Genomic DNA, 22,039 nt, shown 5'->3' on the forward strand with positions numbered 1-22,039 from the left:
AATACAGCAGAGGGAGTAACACTCCCAAACTCATTCTATGAGGCCATCATCACCCTGATACCAAAAGCATACAGAGATGTCACAAAAAAAGAAAACTACAGGCCAATATCACTGATGAACATAGATGCACAAATCCTCAACAAAATACTAGCAAACAGAATCCAACAGCACACTAAAAGGATCATACACCATGATCAAGTGGGATTTATCCCAGGAATGCAAGGATTCTTCAGTATATGCAAATCAATCCATGTGATACACCATATTAACAAACTGAAGGATAAAAACCATATGATCATCTCAATAGATGTAGAAAAAGCTTCTGACAAAATTCAACACCCATTTATGATAAAAACTCTCTGTAAGGTAGGCACAGAGGGATCTTTCCTCAACATAATAAAGGTCATATATGACAAACCCACAGCCATCATCGTTCTCAATGGTGAAACACTGAAAGCATTTCCTCTAAGATCAGGAACAAGACAAGGTTGCCCAGTCTCACCACTATTTTTCAACATAGTTTTGGAAGTTTTAGCCACAGCAGTCAGGGAAGAAAAAGAAATTAAAGGCATCCAAATTGGAAAAGAAGAAGTAAAACTGTCACTGTTTGCAGATGACATGAGACTATACATAGAGAAGCCTAAAGATGCTACCAGAAAACTACTAGAGCTAATCAGTGAACTTGGTAGAGTAGCAGGATACAAAATTAATGCACAGAAATCTCTTGCATTCCTATACACGATTGATGAAAAATCTGAAAGATAAATTAAGGAAATATTCCCATTTACCATTGCAACAAAAAGAATAAAATACCTAGGAATAAATCTACCTAAGGAGACAAAAGACCTGTATGCAGAAAACTATAAGACACTGATGAAAGAAATGAAAAATGGTACAAACAGATGGAGAGATATACCATGTTCTTGGATTGGAAGCATCAGCATTGTGAAAATGACTCTATTAATTACTCTATTACCCAAAGCAATCTACAGATTCAATGCAATCCCTATCAAACTACCAATGGCATTTTTCACAGAACTTGAACAAAAAATTTCACAGTTTGTATGGAAACACAAAAGACCCCCAAATGGAAACACAAAAGACCCCAAAAGACCCCTATTACCCCAAAGCAATCTTGAGAAAGAAAAACGGAGCTGGAGGAATCAGGCTCCTGGACTTCAGACTATACTACAAAGCTACAGTAATCAAGACAGTATGGTACTGGCACAAAAACAGAAATATAGATCAATGGAATAGGATAGAAAGCCCAGAGATAAACCCATGCACATATGGTCACCTTATCTTTGATAAAGGAAGCAAGAGAATATGATGGCAAAAAGACAACCTATTCAGTAAGTGGTGCTGGGAAAACTGGACAGTTGCATGTAAAAGAATGAAATTATCACATTTCCTAACACCATACACAAAAATAAACTCAAAATGGATTAAAGACCTAAATGTAAGGCCAGGCACTATCAAACTCTTAGAGGAAAACCTAGGCAGAACCCTCTATGACGTAAATCACAGCAAAATCCTTTTTGACCCACCTCCTAGAGAAATGGAAATAAAAACAAAAATATACAAATGGGACCTAATGAAACTTTTTAAAAGCTTTTGCACAGCAAAGGAAACCATAGACAAGACAGAAAGACAACCCTCAGAATGGGAGAAAATATTTGCAAACAAACCAACTGACAAAGGATTAATCTCCAAAATACACAAGCAGCTCATGCAGCTCAATCTCAGAAAAACAAACAGTCCAATCAAAAATGGGCAGAAAACCTAAATAGACATTTCTCCAAGGAAGATATACAGATTGCCAACAAACACATGAAAAGATGCTCAACATCACTAATCATTAGAGAAAACCATATCAAAACCACAATGAGGTATCAGAATGGCCATCATCAAAAATTCTACAAACAATAAATGCTCACACTGGTCAGAATGGCCATCATCAAAAATTGCTCACACTGGTCAGAATGGCCATCATCAAAAATTCTACAAACAATAAATGCTGAAGAGGGTGTGGAGAAAAGGGAACCGTCTTGCACTGTTGGGGGGGACTGTAAATTGATACAGCCACTATGGAGAACAGTATGGAGGTTCCTTAAAAAACTAAAAATGGAACTACCATATGACCCAGCAATCACACTATTAGGCATATACCCTGAGAAAACCATAATTGAAAAAGAGTCATGAAGCACAATGTTCATTGCCGCACTATTTATAATAGTCTGGACGTGGAAGCAACCTAGGTGTCCATCGACAGATGAATGGATAAAGAAGATGTGGCACATATATACAATGGAACATTACTCAGACATAAAAAGAAATGAAATTGAGTTATTTGTAGTGAGGTGGATGGACCTAGAGTCTGTCATACAGAGTGAAGTAAGTCAGAAAGAGAAAAGCAAATACCGTATGCTAACACATATATATGGAATCTAAAAAAAAAAAAAGCAACGAAAATAAACGGTTCTGATGAACCTATGGGCAGGAGAGAAATAAAGACGCAGACATAGAAAATGGACTTGAGGAGTCGTGGAGGGGAAAGGGTAAGCTGGGACGAAGTGAGAGAGTAGCATTGACATATATACACAACGAAATGTAAAATAGCTAGCTAGTGGGAAGGAGCTGCATAGTGCAGGGAGATCAGTTTGGTGCTTTGTGACCACCTAGAGGGGTGGGATAGGGAGGGTGGGCAGGAGACGCAAGAGGGAGGGGATATGGGGATATATGTACGCATATAGTTGATTCACTTTGTTATACAGCAGAAACTAACACAACATTGTAAAGCAATTATAGTCCAATAAAGATGTTTAAAATTAATTAATTTAACAAAAAGGCAGGTTAAAGAATAAAAAGTTCTTGATCTGTGCATAGTAACTTAGGAGTCATTCTAAACTCCATGTTGAAGGGAGTTAGATATTTTTCTCCAAAGACCAGAGTAATAGAGCTGAAAAGGATTATGAGACATGTAGTTCAAGCCCTATCTCCAGGCAAAACAATGTTTAAACTTTTGAAACATTTCTATTTTAAAAATTTGAGAGGTAAAGAAATAACTTTTTTTCTTGTATCTTATTTCAACATTAATAGCTCTTACAGTCATGTCAAGAAAGTTTTTCATATGTCTGCCCCTACTTTTCTTACAGAAATAGAAGTATATAGTCACTTATGTTTAACCTTTCATGCAGTAATAGAAATAATTTGGTTTGCATCTTTTTCCCAAAATACCTAAAAGATAATCTATGGCATTTTTTTTCTCCTCTTGTTAGAGTCACCAGGGCTTCTTGAGTTTTCCTTGTGGGACTTATATATGATTCTTTTATACTTTTTATTTCTCCACTTTGAACTTTGTTAATCTTTTCTTTGTAGATTTTAGGATGTAGAGACAAATATTATTTTGCTCCTAAGTCTTTAACAAATGACAAAATCATTACTTCTTAGGTATTGAAATGAATCTTTATGATAATGTTTTTAAAAAGCTGATTCAATCTGCATTTGATTCAATAGGATTCTTAGGTATCTTACTGGTTTTCGATATTCTGAGTTTTCACATTCATCATTTTTTAGTTCTGCCATCTTTCTATTTTATGAATCATTTAAAATTATACACTTTTCCTATGGAGATGATACTTCTTAAATTATATTCAGACTAACTCATTCTTCTATGTCTTTATTGATTCAAGAAATATTTTTACGGTACATACTGGATTACAAAGACTAATAAGATGTAGTATGTTCTAAATTATGTTCTTTAGAACATTGATCATTAATTATTTCTGAAGTTGATAGTGTGTCTCTTCCTTTAATAATCACTATTTGGGTAAGTTGCCTTTGCCATTTCATGCATTTTTTGGTTTAGACTATTTCCTCATGAATAAGAAGCAAATGAAAAGGAAGTAGAAGTATTTTTAAAGTTATTTAAAACTTCCAAGGTCTCTAGTAAGTTCTTTTATAGTCAGCTCTTCTTATTTTATGAATGTGACATTCTCTTTCTTTTTTGAAGATGCTTATTCTAGCCCATTTGTTTATGACTTTATCCATCATAAATATAATATAATCTTGGTCAACCAGCTTTTCAGTGGTTAACATTCTTACTAAGCTGAAACAGTTTTTTTTTTTAATTAATTTATTTTTTTTATTTTTATTTTTTTTGCGGTACGCGGGCCTCTCACTGTCGTGGCCTCTCCCGTTGCGGAGCACTGGCTCCGGACGCGCAGGCTCAGCGGCCATGGCTCACGGGCCCAGCTGCTCCGCGGCATGTGGGATCTTCCCGGACCGGGGCATGAACCCGCGTCCCCTGCATCGGCCGGAGGACTCTCAACCACTGCGCCACCAGGGAAGCCCTGTTACTAGTCACATCCCCTCCCCCCAGCTCCGCAACCTGAGGGGACCTTACAACATGCCCAGAAGGCAGGAAAAGCTGTCTTTTTTTGTGGTATTTTGTGCATTACCTCTAGCATGGATACTCTAATTCTGTAGATTTAGCCGAAATTAGTACTTTCCTTTTTAGTGCTTTTGGAGTCCTTGAGTGCCTTGGTTTAAACTAAAGAATTTAAATTTCAGCTCCAAAACAGTCTATTTGGGAGAAGTGGCTTCTTCTCTAAACATGCCATCTAAACTTAAAACAGAAACAGGACAACTTAAGACTGGTAGGGAAGAGAGAATTTGCATTATTACTTTATGCCATTTTTCTTTGCGTAAACTAGAGTCAGCATGGATTTTGCTTTTTCTGTGAACAAAGTTTTTGAACTTCATATGCATTAACATTTCCTAGAAATGCTTCATAGCATAGTTTATACTCTTTTAATGTATATTCTAAATATTTTAAAATTCTGAGGTAGATTAAAGAATATGGAAATTTGCTTCCGGGGTTACTCATCCTGTCTCTAGGCATCTCAGAGTAACATGGTCAAAACAGAAATCTTGATTGGGAGCCCTTTCCACCTCAGGTGTGTCATTCTCAGTAGAAGGTCCCATGTCCACTTACTCAGGTCATCCTCGACCCTCCCCTTCCCTTATCTCTGCCAGCCATAAGCCCCATTGGTGAGGGTCTCCACAGTGGATCCCAGATCTGTTCACTCATCTCCAACTTCAAACATCCTAATTCAAACCACATCTTTTCCTTAAATTACTGCAGTAACTTCCTAACTGATCTCTCCAAAATACTTTTATACTTGTTAACACTTTTATGTCTCTTCTCCATAAAATTTGTTAATCTTTTAAAATTACAAATCGGATGTTGTCACTCCCCTGCTTACAACCTTACAGTGCCTTTCTCTTGCCCTCAGAATTAAAACTAAATTTAAGGGTCTATGTGATCAGATTCCTAACTAATTCCTCTGAATCTAGGCTGATTCTGCTTTAGAGACATTCTATTCTTGCTGTTGCTTGACTGTTCAGATCATCCTCTCTTCAGCGCCTAGCTGTTTCCTCATCTTCTTTCTCTTCTCTTTCTCATCATTAAGTACCAGCTCAGTTGATATCAGAGAGTCTTTCCATGACTACACTGTCTGTAGAGGTACTTCCTCTTCCCCCCCCACTCTTTCTAATATTGCCATGTTTTAATTCATATACTACATATCACCCTCTAAAATTATTTATCTTTTTCCCTCTTGTAGAATGTAAGAAAGGTCCCATGACGGCAGGGACCTTATCTATGCTGTTATATTCCTAACACCTAAAATAATGCCTTGCATTTAATAAGTGTTCAATGCACATGTTCAGAACAAATATAGTAAATCTTTTTTTTGAGCCCTTGGAAACTTTTCATCCCAAAATGGAAGAGAGGAGTGTGGTATGGAAACTTGGGGGACTCCCTTAAGCTATTTGGACCTTAGAACTGCAGAATCATGGTGGTAGAATCATGGATCCATGATCTTTACACTTCCTTCTGACTTTAGAATTCTATGACCTCTAAGTGTTTTGTAGTATCTCCAATAAACTGTTACATAATTAAGGCTTAATTTTAACTTTTGCAAAATACTTCTCTACTGATCTGTAACACTTAGGATACTAAGACTTTTTTATTTTATGTTTTTCTTTTTTAAATTTTTTGGCCACGCTGCGCAGCATGCGGGATCTTAGTTCCCCGACCAGGGATTGAACCCGTGCCTCGTGCAGTGGAAGCACGGAGTCTCAACCACTGTACCACCAGGGAAGTCCCTAAAACGTTTAAAGATATTACATTTAAAAACTAACTGAAGTACTCTAATATAACATATGTGTTCCTGAATATTACTGTGCTATGCAAAATTGTGCAATAAAAGGAGAAAAATGGTCACATTTTTGAGTGTTGAGATCACAACACTCAAAAGCTTTGTCAGTTACACATAAAGAAAAGATAAGCTAATAAAAGCAGTGGCACAATTTTGCACGTATTAAATGATGGAGAAATGCATAAATACAATAAATATGGTATTCTACCTTGAAAAAGACTTGAGGTTTGCTTGTTAAAGTGGGCTTCAGAAGGACTGCAGCTTGGAAGCTTTTTGTGAAGTGGTACAAAGCGGATTGACTGAAATCTGCCAGAAAGTTGTAACACCAGGTGTAGATAGCTGTGGTTCACAGCATGCAGTGAACTGAGGCAGCTGTGCATTTTGGGTATTTCTACATGGCTTGGTTCAGTATTCTGGACTCAGTTCAAATGGGTACCATTTTCTGTGTTCACCTAGTGAGTGTTTGTCCCAGGGGAGAAATTGCATAAAAGCAAATGTGAAATTGACTTCATGCTCAAATTGTTTTCTAATGTATTAATCATGTAGGAACAATTTGCATTTCAAAACAAGCATTATAGTAGAACTGACTGTAATTTTAGACTTAAAAAAAGTTGCATGAATAGTACACAGTTTCCATATACCTCACCCAGTTTCCGTAAATGTTCACACCTTATATAGCTATTATACAATGATCAAAACCAAGAAATTAACATTGATGCTATGCTGTTAACCTTAGATCTTAGAGTTTGTCATTTTATTATCATTATTATTTAATCTGTTCCAGGATCTGACTCAGGATCCCATATTTCATGTAATTGTCATGTCCCCTTAGTCTTCTCCAGTTGGGGACAGTTCCTCATCCTTTCTCTGTCTTTCCTGATCTTTGGGGAGTGTCCCCTTAATTTGGATTTGTCTGACATTTCTTCATGGTTAGATTGAGGTTATGAATTTGGGAAGAAAACCACAGAAGTGATATTGTGTCCTCCTTAAGACATCTTATATATGACATGTGAGACTTTAATTTTTAAGATGTGTTTAATGTTTCTAAGTTTTAGTTGTATAATAAAATCTGTTGTTTATACTTTACCATCGTTCATTCTTAATGTGTGGTTTAATGTCTGTCATCTTTATCAGTTCTTTGACATTATTTCCTTTCTTATGGAGAAGCCATATGGAAAAGAATTACTGTATAATAGGTGTGCCCCACATTCTTTGATTATTTTTCTTTCTTTCAATGTAGTATATTTTGATCCTCCAATTATTTCAATTTGAGAGGGTATAATACTTGTAAAACAGTGGTGTTTTTCTGCATTGTCTTTGCAAAATCTTTTAATATAATTACTATCATTATTTTGTTTCAGTTTCAATAGTAATGGGAGTTCCCACAGTGAAGAGAGAAGTTAAATCTTACCTCATAGAAACTCTTCATTCCCTTATTGATAATCTGTATCCTGAAGAGAAGCTGGACTGTGTTATAGTTGTCTTCATAGGAGAGGTAATTATTTAATTGTTGCTCTTTTTTTACCACATATAATCTGTAAGAGTTGAAACCATATTTTGAATAATGCTTTTATAAACCTTTTTTATAAAATGTGATGAATAAAGCTTAGGTAGTATATTCCATCTGCTAGTTAAATGTAAGTTTAACTTGTGTTTGCCTTAACTTCTCTGTGCAGTTACAATCCAGGAATGGTAATATCCTGTTAATAGGATAATATTATATTCATAGATCTTTATGAACAGTGAGTCCCCATTTCTGGCTCTAGGACCTGAATTTGGAGACTTGCATTGATGTTCTTTGGGAGTTTTGAAACCTGAGAAAGGTTTAGTGTAGGCTGGGGTTTTATCATCTCTTTATTCTCTCTACCCCTTCTCTGTACTCCCAAGATGCAGCCACATTATAATTTTAAAAGTCAAATATCATGTTAATTATAATTATTATATTGCTTATATTTTAGTCTCCTCAAAAGATATGGGGAAAGAATAAATCTTGAGGAGGTTTTTTTTAATGATGAAAAAGCACCCTAGAGTAAATATTTCCTTAATTATTATATAGAATTTTGGAACGTGAGAAGATTTATAATCTCATCTGGTTCTGGCCCACTGATTCCCAACTTTTCAGTGTTTCCTGTTTTTTTTTTTTTTTATGAAAATGTTCTTGTGTCTTCTTTAATATAAAAAGTAAACACGTGTATATTGTTCAAAACAATTACAGAAATGCATATTGAAAAATTACCTGTAATTCCTCTATGTAGATATAGCTACTATTGCTATTCTGAAATATATATATCTTATATATTCTGAATATATATATCTTAAGAAATTTTTCCTATGGCTGTATACATATATATAAATGGAATTGTTCTGTATATTGCTTAATATCATGGACATTTTCCCATGGTAAAGTGAATAGTTATCACACCATCATTGTTATGGCTATATTACATTCCATTGTATGGTTTTATCATACTTTATTTAATTTCTGATCGACAGACCAATTGAGACTGTTTCCACACTTTTGCTATTCTTTTCAGCATTGTATTGAACATTACTGTAAATAAATGGTTGTGCACTTGTCTGGTTACTGATGCGGGATCAATTCCTAAAAGTGGAATTGCTGGGTAGAGTCCACATACATTAAATGTTCACACCTGGGCAAGACGCTCTGCAGAAGCTGAGCCATTAATATCCTTTTTCCAGCAGTCTGCGAGAGAGCTTGGTACCCTGTCCCCATGCTCTGCAAGATGTATTAGTCTTTAAATTTATTTTGGCCAATTTGATGGGTAAAAATAATACATTGCTTTTGTTTAATTTGGATTTGTTTACTGAATGGGATTAAATGTTGGTTTATATATATTTTGACCATTTGTATTTATACTTTTATTTAATTTTTTTATTTTTATTTTTTATTTTATACTTATTTTTATACTTATTTTATAGGCTTTACTCATTTTTTTAATTTGTAATTTTTTATTTGTAAGAAATTTCATATATGAGAGGAATTAACTCTTTGACATTAACTCTTTAATTAACTCTTTTGTTCAGTTTGTTTTTTTCATGAACTTCGTTTATGATGTTTTTTGTTTGTTGTAGAAATTTTACATTTTAAGTAATCAGATTTGTCAGTCACATATTGTATGTCAGTAGAAATTGGTACCGCCTCCTTGGAAAGCAGTTTGGCAATAGCTGTTAAAATGTAAGTTTCCTCTGTGACCCAACATTCTCCTTCTAAAAATCGATCCAGTGGAAACATTTGCAAGTATGTAAATATATTCCAGCACATGACAGCAGTCATTTTCCAGTAAATTGCTTTTCTGACTCTTCTGCGTGAATCAGTTTATGTCCGTTGCAGCCGAGATCCTGGTAGAATCATGGATCCATGATCTTTACACTTCCTTCTAACTTTAGAATTCTATGACCTCTAAGTGTTTTGTAGTATCTCCAATAAACTGTTACATAATTAAGGCTTAATTTTAACTTTTGCAAAATACTTCTCTACTGATCTGTAACACTTAGGATACTAAGACTTTTTTATTTTATGTTTTTCTTTTTTAAATTTTTTGGCCACGCTGCGCAGCATGCGGGATCTTAGTTCCCCGACCAGGGATTGAACCCGTGCCTCGTGCAGTGGAAGCACGGAGTCTCAACCAATCATTTTCCAGTAAATTGCTTTTCTGACTCTTCTGCGTGAATTAGTTTCTGTCCGTTGCAGTGGAGATCCTGACCGATACAGGTTGTATCTTCAAAAATACCTGAATTGCTAGATAACCGCCACAGGCAATCAACATGGAGGCATAGGGGTAGATGGCTAAATACTATTCGAAGTGAAAGAAAGAGACGAAGTGAGTTTTTGAAGTGGTTTCAGTCAGAATTTTGCCTAAACCGTAACACCTAGATTATGTTGATGGGGCTTCCCTGGTGGCGCAGTGGTTGAGAGTCCGCCTGCCGATGCAGGGGACACATGTTCGTGCCCCGGTGCGGGAGGATCCCACATGCCGCGGAGCGGCTGGGCCCGTGAGCCATGGCCGCTGAGCCTGCGCGTCCGGAGCCTGTGTTCCGCAATGGGAGAGGCGGCAGCAGTGAGAGGCCCGCGTACCGAAAAAAAAAAAAAAAAAAATTACATAAGGTTATGTTGATGATAACCACTAACATTGCTGGGAATTTGGAAGAACTTGAGATAGCCTATCTTTCATATCATTCTATGTATTCACATTATTTCTGCAGTTTGCCTAGAAACAATCCAAAGGCCATATTTAATTTTAAGTTCCTAAATGATAGAATTCAAGTGGAGATTCTATGATGAAATAACAAATTGATCATGTTGGAAAAACACCTAGAAGTAGTCTCTGAAAAACTGAGTTTAGAGAATTTCTGGCTTCTTGGAGTGTTTAGTATTTGGCCTGAGAACCGCTTTCCTTTTTATTCACTTTTAGGTTTTACTGTCGTACATATTCTAGTTTGTGTTTTACAGTCAGAGTGCCAGAGGCCTTTACGATGCTGTCTTTAAATTCTTTGGTTTAAATTGGGTTAACAGTACTAGTTGGTTAGCAGGCTTATGGGCAGGATTTGCAGAGCAGGTAAATTTGTAAATGAATACAGAAATTGAATAACCAGAGAGAACTGATCAAATTGCTGTGGAGTTTTTATTTTTTACTTTTATTTATTGTTATGTATTTTACTTACAAGGGAAAATTATTTCCCACTTATTTAATTTTTTGGATAGGTAATAGGATCACATGGTTTAAAAATTATAAATGTGTGTGTTGTATACCTTGAAAAGTCTCTCCTCCAAGGCTGTCCCCTCGCCTGTTATGGTGGTTGTACCCGTTCAGCGGTATTTAATGGGTATATGTGTGGATATATTTTTTTCTCCCCTTTTCTACATAGATGGTATAATACTAACTTTTCATATTGTAACATTAAGAGCTACTTAGGTTTATTGTCAATTTTGATAAAATATCTTCCTAGAAAGTGGTTCATTTGATCAAAGTTTTAAAATTTGCTTTATATAGAGTGGAGCAGAGTAAACTTTTGTTCTTTTTGTGGTTATTTCTCCCTGATTTCTTTGTTTATGTGTTTGTATTTGTGCGCCTTCCTCCTTTTTGATAGGTTAGCTAGTGGATCTGTTTTTATTTATTATCCCCCAAACCATCTTTTGGGTTTATTTATTGTTTCCCTTTTTTTGTTTCCTAATTTATTAATGTCTGCTTTTAACATTATTAATTTTTTCTGGTTTTGTTTGTTCCATTTTATACTTTTCAAGCATCTTGACCCAAATGCTAAATTGATTTATTTATTATTTGCTATTTATTTATTTCCTTTTGCTTATATAAGAACTAATATAAGTTTTCTTCTGAGTACTGTTAGCTATATCCCATAGGTTCTGACGTGAAATGTTTAAATTCTTATAAGTCCATGATTTTTTAAAAACTGAAGTATAGTTTATTTACAGTATTATAGTTTCAGGTGTACAACATAGTGATTCAGTCTTTTTATAGATTATATGCCATTTAAAGTTATTATAAAATATTGGCTACATTCCTTGTGCTGTTCATTATATCCTTGTAGCTTATTTTATACATAGTATTGTTAGTTTGTACCTCTTAATCCCCTACCCCTGCCTTGCCCTGTCCATGATTTTGGTTTGTGTTTCCTCTTTGACCGAGGAGATGATCAAGAGAGTTTTTAAACTTTCCTATTGGTAGGGGCTTTTTGTTTTCTGGATTGGTTATTTATTTTTTGAGAAAGTTTCACATTCATTTTTTAAAACTATTTTGAAATCTTTTTTTTTTTTTTTTGCAGTATGCGGGCCTCTCACTGTTGTGGCCTCTCCCATTGCGGAGCACAGGCTCCGGATGCGCAGGCTCAGCAATGGTGCATGGGCCCAGCCGCTCCATGGCATGCGGGATCTTCCCGGACCGGGGCATGAACCCGTGTCCCCTGCATCAGCAGGCGGACTCTCAACCACTGCGCCACCAGGGAAGCCCTGAAATCATTTTTGACTTACAAGGAAATTGCAAAAGTTGTACAGAGTTCCCAAATACCCTTCAGCCAATTTCCCCAAATGCTAGCACCGTACATGACCATAATGTAATTATCAACAGCAGGAAATTAACATTGAAACTATATTATTAACTAATCAACACACCTTATTTAGATTTCTCCAAATATCCCACTAATGTCCTTTAATGACCTTGACACTTTTGAAAAACACTGGTTATTTTGTGGCATGTCGTTCAGTTTGGGATTGTTTGATATTTCTTTTTTTTTTTTTTAACATCTTTATTGGAGTATAATTGCTTTACAATGTTGTGTTAGTTTCTGCTTTATCACAAAGTGAATCAGTTATACATATACATATGTTCCCATATCTCTTCTCTCTTGCGTCTCCCTCCCACCCACGCTCCCTATCCCACCCCTCCAGGCGGTCACAAAGCACAGAGCTGATCTCCCTGTGCTATGCAGCTGCTTCCCACGAGCTATCTGTTTTACGTTTGGTAGTGTATATATGTCCACGCCACTCTCTCACTTTGTCACAGCTTACCCTTCCTCCTCCCCATATCCTCAAGTCCATTTTCTAGTAGATCTGTGTCTTTATTCCCATCTTACCCCTAGGTTCTTCATGACTTTTTTTTTTCCCTTAGATTCCATATATATGTGTTAGCATACGGTATTTGTTTTTCTCTTTCTGACTTACTTCACTCTGTATGACAGACTCTAGGTCCATCAGAAGAAGATGTGGCACATATATACAATGGAATTTTTTTTTTTTTTTTTTTTTTTTTTGCGGTATGCGGGCCTCTCACTGTTGTGGCCTCTCTCGTTGCGGAGCACAGGCTCCGGACGCGCAGGCCCAGTGGCCATGGCTCACGGGCCCAGCCGCTCCGTGGCATGTGGGATCTTCCCGGACCGGGGCACGAACCTGCGTCCCCTGCATTGGCAGGCGGACTCTCAACCACTGCGCCACCAGGGAAGCCCCTACAATGGAATATTACTCAGCCATAAAAAGAAACGAAATTGAGATATTTGTAGTGAGGTGTTTGATATTTCTTTGCGATTAAATTCAAGTTGTATATTTTTAGTAAGAACACCATAGAAGTGATGTATTCTTTTTCAGAGCCTCATGTTTAGATGATGTTGATATATCTCATTGCCAGCAGTGTTAACTTTCATCACTTGATTGAGATGGCATCTGCCATATTCCTCTACTGTAAATATTCTCTTTTCTGTATGTACCTCATAGCTATCTTGTGGGGTGATACTTTGAGATCATGCAAATATCCTGTTTCTCATCATAAGTTTTTGCCAGCTAATTTAGCATCCTTGATGATTTTTGCCTGCAGTAATTACTATTGCACATTTATTGTACTATCATTACTGTAATTACTACTGTATGATTTATTAATTGGAATTCAGCTATCAGGAAGACCTGTCCTTTTCCCCAATTTCATTTATTTTCTCAGTTATTTATGTCAGTGTGGAGTTGTGGATATTACTGTAAATTTTTTACTTTGTTGCTCAAATTGTCCCAAATTTGGCCATTGGGAGCTCTCTGAGTTGGCTACTCTCTCCTTTCAATATGCCCCATCATTTTTTCTTATTTTCTAGCAATGTTAGATGTTCTAGGTTTATCTTGTATTTTCCCTGCCCCTGTCCTAGAATCAACTATATCCCCGAGGAACCTGGTTCCTTTTATTGGAGAATGGTAATAGAAACCATGGCCTGGGTTCTAGATGTGCTCCTTGTTCCTGAGGGATCATTGCTTCTGACCTTTTCAGTGGGCAGATCTAGGAATACATGTATTCATACATACACATGCATGCACACATATATACATCTATGTAAGTCCTGTGTGCATCCATTTGTAGGTCCAACTCAATACCACAGGGTTCATTCTAGCCTCCCCCATTCCTTAATTTTAACTCTTTTCTCCAACGGTGAGAAACTTGGTCCTCATGATTCACAATATATTTACTTACTTGCTTAAACCTAAATAAACATAAAGTACATTCTCAATTGATAACCTACTTAAAGCTATTGATTAAAGTTCATTTTCTAATTTTCCTCAAGAAAGGTCCATGTGAGCAATTTTCCCTGAGGTCCTATGTGATCAAAACTGTTATCTTCTGGGCTTCCCTGGTGGTGCAGTGGTTGAGAGTCCGCCTGCTGATGCAGGGGACGCAGGTTCGTGCCCCAGTCCGGGAAGATCCCTCATGCCGCGGAGCGGCTGGGCCTGTGAGCCATGGCTGCTGAGCCTGCGCGTCCGGAGCCTGTGTTCCACAACGGGAGAGGCCACAACAGTGAGAGGACCGCGTACCGCAAAAAAAAAATTATCTTCTGCCTCTTTATATTTGCTTGGGTATAGAAACCGTCAGTTACATTTCGTTTCCTTTCTTTCTTTCTTTCCCCCCCCTTTTTTTTTCCAGAGGATGGGGGAATGGTATAGTGCTATTGCTGAAGCTAGCCAGATGACCTTCCATCTTTCTTATTTTTTGCTGTAAGAAATCCATATTTTGCTTGGTTGCCCAAAAGATTCTTTTTTTATCTTTAAAGCCTAGTAATTTTGGTATACTATGTCTTGATTTTAACCATTGTAGATCATTTTTCCCCGGCACAGGATATGTTCTTTAGGTATGGAGTCAAGTCTTCTTGAAGTTCAAGAAAGGACTTTTGAATGGTATTTTTTATTATGAAACTTTTAAGACATACAACAAAATCGAAAGAATTTTACAGTAAATACCTGTTTACATCCTACCTAGATTCTACCAATGTTTTAGTACTTTCATTTATCGCATCTCTATCCATCATTAATCCATTTTATTTTCTATTGTAAAATGTCTTCAAAACTCTGCCCGTTTAAAAAAATTGTGTGGTGGTGGTATTGAGTTTTTCAGAGTTCTTTGTGTATACTGGATACCATTCTTTTGTCAAATACGTGATTTGTGAATATTTTCTCCCAATCTGTGGAAGTCTATTCATGTTTTTGCCTTGTCTTGGCGAGCAGAAGTTTTTAATTTTGATGAAGTCTAATTTGTCAATATTGCCTTTTATGACTCTTGCTCTCCATGACCTGAGAAACCCTTGCTTACCCCCAAATCATACTTCTCTGAAACCTTCATGTTTTAACTTGTGCATTAGGTCTGTGATCTATCTCAAGTTAATTTTTGGTCATGTTAAAGTTCACTGTTTTTTATATAGATGTCATTTTCTCCCATAACCAGTTATTGAAACACTTTCCTTTCCCCATTGGATTGCTTTGGTGCTTTTGTGGAAAATCCAGTGACCCTATAAGTGTGGGTCTTTTTTCTGTTCTGTTCCATTAATCTGTGCATTGATCCTTATGCAAATTCCTCAGTATCTTGATTACTGTAGCTTTGAAGTATTGAAGACGGGTAGGATTAAGTCCTCCAACTTTGTTCTTTTCAAGATTGCTTTAGATATTTTAGATCTTTTGCATTTCCATGTATATTTTAAAATTATTACAATCATTTCTGCTCTCTGGAATTGCTTCACCACAGCAACTGCTTCAATGGGGTGTTTTTTCTTTTCAATTACTGAGGAAATATTTGGTCACAATTTCTCACCTATTTTGTTGCTGTCAAGTGTAGCTTTTGTTGTTTTTGTTCATAGGTTTTGTTGAAGCTCTCCTTTTTTTCTTATGTTTTTCTGTAGTTGCTGTGTTGGTTCCTTTTTTATGAATCATCATTGAAGGAGGGACAGAGTAGTGTTCCAGACTAACTGTGTGTGTGTTTTGTTTATTTTCCTTGATCAGACCATGTCTTTGTAGCTGCTACAGAGTCGGGCTGCTTCCTGCAACTATAACTACTCTGCACGGTTCTGCACATGACCTCGGGTTATTGGAACCAAACTGGATTCCTTTTGAGTTTGAGAATTTTGGTTATTAATTTTGGTCTTACTGAAAATGGAGTTTGCAGTTTTGTAACTGTTTCTCATTGGTGATTGTGTGTAATGTCAGTGCTGTGTTCCTGGGTGAACTCTGTATGAGTGGTTTAGTCTTTTCTGGTTAGACCCTTTAGTGGTGCTTTCCGCCAGGGGTTAGTTACCTGAATGCTTTGGAACTTTTTTCCACCCCAAAGCCCCTGAGAAGTACAGTAGCCTCAGAAACAGTCGCCCTCTCTGTACTTACGTTTTCTCAAACGTTCATACTTACCTTTTTGTCATCTTCCTTAATAGAGGCAAAAGAACAGATTTCATTCTAGGTATTCTTTTACTCGTTGAACTAAAGTGAGGAAGGTACTGAAGGATATTAGAAATCTTTAAAAAATCCATTAGACGGTGGCTTGTGCCCTTAACTTGTAGTCTGGCATTACACAGGAATATTTATTTCTGTACCCTTGTCTTTCCTTTTGAAAAAAATATTTATTAGCTATATATGCACATGGCTGAGAGTCCAATAGTTCCTCAAGGTTAATTTGCTAGACAGCAGTCTCCTGTCTTCATTCTTCCTACCCCTACCGCCATTTTCCTTTCTTTCTCTTCCCCACTCGCTCCCCCAGTGAGATCTTTTAGGTCTTTCAGCTCCAGCTGGCTGGCCATCAGGTACAGTAGAAAAACTTCTGGTGATACTATTCAGTTGATTATCATTTTTTTTTGGATCTTGTCAAAGAACCAACTTCTAGGGCTTCCCTGGTGGCACGGTGGTTGAGAGTCCGCCTGCCGATGCAGGGGACATGGGTTTGTGCCCCGGTCCGGGAGGATCCCACATGCTGCGGAGCGGCTGGGCCCGTGAGCCATGGCCGCTGAGCCTGCGCGTCCGGAGCCTGTGCCCCACAACGGAAGGGGCCACGGCAGTGAGAGGCCCGCGTACCTCAAAAAAAGAAAAAAAAAAAAAGAACCAACTTCTAGTTTTATTAACTTTATCATTTCTCTATTTTCATTATTTATTTAATTTTTTTTATTGAACTGTAGTTGAATTACAATGTGTTAACTACTGCTGTACAGCAAAGTGACTCAGTTATATATATATATATATATATACACATTTTTTCATATGTTTTTCCATTATGGTTTATCTGAGAATATTAAATATAGTTTCCTGTGGTATATGGTAGGACCTTGTTTATCATTCCTCTATTTTCCTATGTCATTCATTTCCACTCTTTACTATTTCCTTCCTTTTGCTTACTCTTAGTTTGGTTTACTTTTCTTTTTCTATATTTTTAAGGAGAACACTCGGATTATTGGTTAGAGAGTTTCTTTTCCTAATATAGGCAGTTTAGAGCTCTAACTCTCCCTTCTGAGTACCAGTTTAGCTGCTTCCCGTACATTTTGATATGTCAAGTTTTGATTTTCATTCAGATCAAAATAATTTCTAAATCCCCTTGTAATTACTTCTTTTACTCATGGTTTATTTAGAAATGTGTTGTTTAATTTTTATCTATTTGTGTATTTCCCAAACTTCCTCCTCTTGTTTGATTTCTAATTCAGCTCCATTGTAGTCCGAGAATAAACTTTGCATGATTTCAGACCTTTTAAATTTATAAATACGTATTTATGGACTTGTGTATGGTCTACCCCGATGAGGTTCCGTGTGGTTTAAAAAGAATGGATTCTGCTGTTGTCGAGAGGAGTGTTTTATAGATGCCTGTTAGGCCAAGTTGGTTGATAGTGTTGTTCAAGTCTTCTGCAGACTTGCTGATGATCTGTCTAGTTATTAGTTGTTTCTATTCTTGATTTTAAATCACAGATGACTGTCTTGGTGCTTCAGTAGTATTTTTGGCCTGTAATTTTTTTAGAAGGTAGATTTTAAGATGTTTACTTATGCATTGGTTATGAATCACAGAAATGGCAGTCAGGAAGAAAGTGTATATATATATATATATACACACATATATACACATATATATGTATATGTATATATAATGTCTTATAAAACTTGCTTGTAATTCAACAAATATTTACTGATGCAGCGGTGTTAGCCATATCATCTAATAAAAGCCTCTACCCCATGAAGCTTACATTGTAGAGAAGGACAGATAAAAAACAAATGTATGATGTGTTAGATGGTAGAGAACGCTATGGAGAATAAATCAGAGTACATAAGAGGGGGAGTACAGGGTTGCCAAGGGATGGTTTATTAGAGTGGTCAGGACATTTGGGCAAAGACCTGAAGGGTGCCAAGAGTTGCACAGTCCAAGCAGACGAACAGCACATGCCAAGGCCCTCACGTGAGAGCATTGCTGGGCACATTTTGTGAAACAGCAAGGAGACGCCTGTGTGGCTGAAGCAGAAAAGGTGAGGGGCTTAGCAGCAGGAGGTCGGCAGAGGAGGAGCAGGTTGGGCCAGATCACTGAGCACACTACAGGCCATCATGAGAACTTCGCTTTTACCCTCAGTCAGGAAACTGTGGCCAAGTGTTTTTGTAAAGGGCCACATGACAAATATTTTAGGCTTTGCAGGCCACACAGTCTCTGCTGCAACTGTTCAGCTCTGCTGTAGTAGCCCCGAACACACCGGAAACACGACGTAAATGAAAGGATGGGGTTGTGTTCCAATAAAATTTGACTTTATGAAAACAGGGAGTGGGTCTGTCTTGTGAACTGCTAATCTGGAAAGCCATTTGAGGGTTTCAAGTAGAGAAGACACTTGACTTAACGTTTTTTTTTCTTTGAAGGCACTTTAAAAAACTTTATTTTGAAATAACTTAGATTTACAGAAAAGTTGCAGAAGTAATGCAGAGTATTCCCTTCACTGCTCTAATGTTAACAACTTATGTAGCCAAATAATCAAGACCAGGGAATGAACATTGATATAATACTATTAGCCAAACTGTAGACATTATTCACATTCCACGTTTTTCCACCTAAGGTCGTCTGTTCCAGTGTACAATCCAAAATATCACACCACATTTAGTTGTTCTGATTCCTTAATTTCCTCCTTTTTTAAAAAATATTTATTTATTTACTTTTGGCTGTGTCGGGTCTTCGTTGCTGCGCACGGGCTTTCTCTAGTTGTGGTGAGCGGGGGCTACTCTTTGTTGCGGTGCGCGGGCTTCTCATTGCGGTGGCTTCTCTTGTTGCGGAGCATAGGCTCTAGGCGCGCGGACTTCAGTAGTTCCGGCACGTGGGCTCAGTAGTTGTAGCTCATTGTAGCTCGTGGGCTCTAGAGCGCAGGCTCAGTAGTTGTGGCGCACAGGCTTAGTTCCTCCGCGGCATGTGGGATCTTCCCAGACCACGGTTCAAACCCGTGTCCCCTGCATTAACCGTTGTGCCACCCGGGAAGTCCAATTTCCTCCTATCTTTGACAGCTCCTCAGTCTTTTCTTGTGTTTCATGAACTCGGAGACTTTTCATGAGTACTAGTCAGTTATTTTGTAGAATGTCTCAATTTAGGTCTGTCTGATGTTTTCTCATGATTAGATTGCAGTTATGCATTTTTGGTATAACCCATCTTTTAAAAGGATCACAGTGGCTGCTTTGGAAAGGGCAGAAGCGAGGAGGCTACTTAGAAAACTTGTAATAATCCAGGCTAGGCTTGGAGGTGGTGAGAAGTCATCAAACTAGGAACATATTTTGAACTGAATGGGTTCTGATCACAAAAGTTTGAGAACAGTTGCTGTAGCATCAGCTGACTGTTAGGAGAAGGAAAGGAAGAAAGGCTATGAGAGATATATTGAAAATGAAGAAGTAGGTTTCTTTTTTTCACTTGTGTGTCCTTTTCACTTCCGCTTTCTTTCTTTTATCTTTGAACAGCTTGACTATTTTAGAAACTACAAGCTAACTGTGGTATTTGTTAGCCTTAGTTCGTACATCTGCACTGAATTTAAAGAACCTTAAACCAAGCACTAGGTTATAGGAATAGCTTTTCCTTGGACCCCTAGGGAAACAAAATTTATTATGAGCTGCCAGCTCCATTCTGGCACAGGCCTGTCATTTTAGTCCTTTTGATTTGTCGCTTGTACACATTCTCTTTCTGGAATTCTCATTGGTTCTTTATTACATAAAAATGACCCCTCGGGCTTCCCTGGTGGCGCAGTGGCTGAGAGTCCGCCTGCTGATGCAGGGGACATGGGTTCGTGCTCCGGTCTGGGAAGATCCCACATGCCGCGGAGCGGCTGGGCCCGTGAGCCATGGCCGCTGAGCCTGTGCATCCGGAGGCTGTGCTCCGCAACGGGAGAGGCCACAACAGTGAGAGGCCCGTGTACCGCAAAAAAAAAAAAAAAAAAAAATGACGTCTGCTTCCAGCCATGATGGAGTTAATAAGGACTGGACTTACCTTCGTGCTATAAGCAATTAAAAAGCTAGACAAAATATACCATCTAGTTGTTCTCAGACAGTGGACAGCAGGCTGTGCAGGATGTGATTCCCTGAGAGAGAGAAATGAGCACCACGATTGTCCCAACTTTCTGCCTGGAGATATTTCCAGATCACGTTGCAGGAAGGGGAATCCCGAAGAGAGCAGCTAGCAATTGCAGAACAGAGTTTCAGAACAGAGACGCTGAACAGAAAATGATGGTGCCTTTGAGTCTTTGTTGGGTGGGGACCCACATACACAGGGTGAAGCTCCACAGGTTTGGAAAAAGGATGATCAGGGAGCTGTAACCTGACCATATCCCTTTGCTCATGTAGGATGAGGCTGACCAGCCAGAACGGTAAGCCCCTGGTGATAACCCAGGGCGTTCAGTAGAGACGCCAAAGGAAGTGGTCATCCTTGAAGTGGTTATTCTCAACCCACCCCAGCAAAGCTTAGAGACCTTTAAGGATCAACTGACCCACAAATAACTGTCTGCTGGGATAAAGCTCAGCGCTTTCTAAAAGAAGAAAGCAAAATCAAGACACTCAGCGGTGTCCATTTGTAATGTCCAGTATCAAATAAAAAATTGTTATTGTTAGCCAGTATGCCAAGGAGCCCCCAAAAAAGTGACCCATAACTAGAAGAAAATTTAGCCCCTAGGAACAAGGATAGGGAAGACTTGGAACAGAGTTATCAACCGAGTGATATAAAGCCATCAGAGTTTATTTAGAAGATAACCAGCAAAGGTGGTGGATATCATCCTTATTATTATTATTATTATTTGCGGTACACAGACCTCTCACTGTTGTGGCCTCTCCCGTTGCGGAGCACAGGCTCCGGACGCGCAGGCTCAGCGGCCATGGCTCACGGTCCCAGCCGCTCCGCGGCATGTGGGATCTTCCCGGACAGGGGCACGAACCCATGTCCCCTGCATCGGCAGGCGGACTCTCAACCACTGCGCCACCAGGGGAGCCCCATCCTTATTTTTATGGCCTATTTCCAGTGACCACTTGGTGGCCTGTTTGGTTAATTCAACCTTCCTGTCTCACCAGGACTTGTATTTTCCAGTACAGCAGTGCAAGCCCAGCTTTCCTGCTCAGCATTGCATTGAGCAGCACCCCCCAGTCTGTACATGTGTATAATAATAGCATATTATACCCCCTAAAATATACACAAAATAGAAAATTCTACGCTATGATCTATTCCAGCGTATTATCTTGCACATATCCTGTCTAAGGGCAGAGGCAAAGCCCTAATTAACATATCAATTAATTTACAATATTCCTTTTAGTATTTTCTGTTTATTTTTGTCGATTTGAATGGCAATATGTATCAGATTTGGGCTCAGATGTCAAATCTTCAGACTTTCTTTGACTATCCTGTTTAAATAGGTTGCTTCCTTTTCTCTATTATTGCATACTAGTTATATAGCACTTAATAAATATTCAGTTATAAATACATATATATATATATAATTTTGGTTTTCTTTATGGACTGCATCTTCCACAAATTTTAAATTTCACAAGGCAGAGATCTTGTCTATTTTATTTGCTAATCTAAACT

The 22,039-nt window shown here is 37.9% G+C and overlaps 1 protein-coding gene across 1 annotated transcript in view; it reads left to right on the forward strand.

Moving 5' to 3' along the window:
* Window positions 1-22,039, forward strand: part of MGAT4A (alpha-1,3-mannosyl-glycoprotein 4-beta-N-acetylglucosaminyltransferase A) — a 98,716-nt gene that overhangs the window by 49,101 nt on the left and 27,576 nt on the right. Inside the window, exon 4 of the mRNA XM_060027306.1 lies at window positions 7,586-7,719. Within this exon, the coding sequence (XP_059883289.1) occupies window positions 7,586-7,719 (134 nt within the window). The remainder of the gene's footprint in view (window positions 1-7,585; window positions 7,720-22,039) is intronic.

Source organism: Delphinus delphis, chromosome 12 (genome assembly GCF_949987515.2).
Source record: "Delphinus delphis chromosome 12, mDelDel1.2, whole genome shotgun sequence".
NCBI lineage: Eukaryota > Metazoa > Chordata > Mammalia > Artiodactyla > Delphinidae > Delphinus > Delphinus delphis.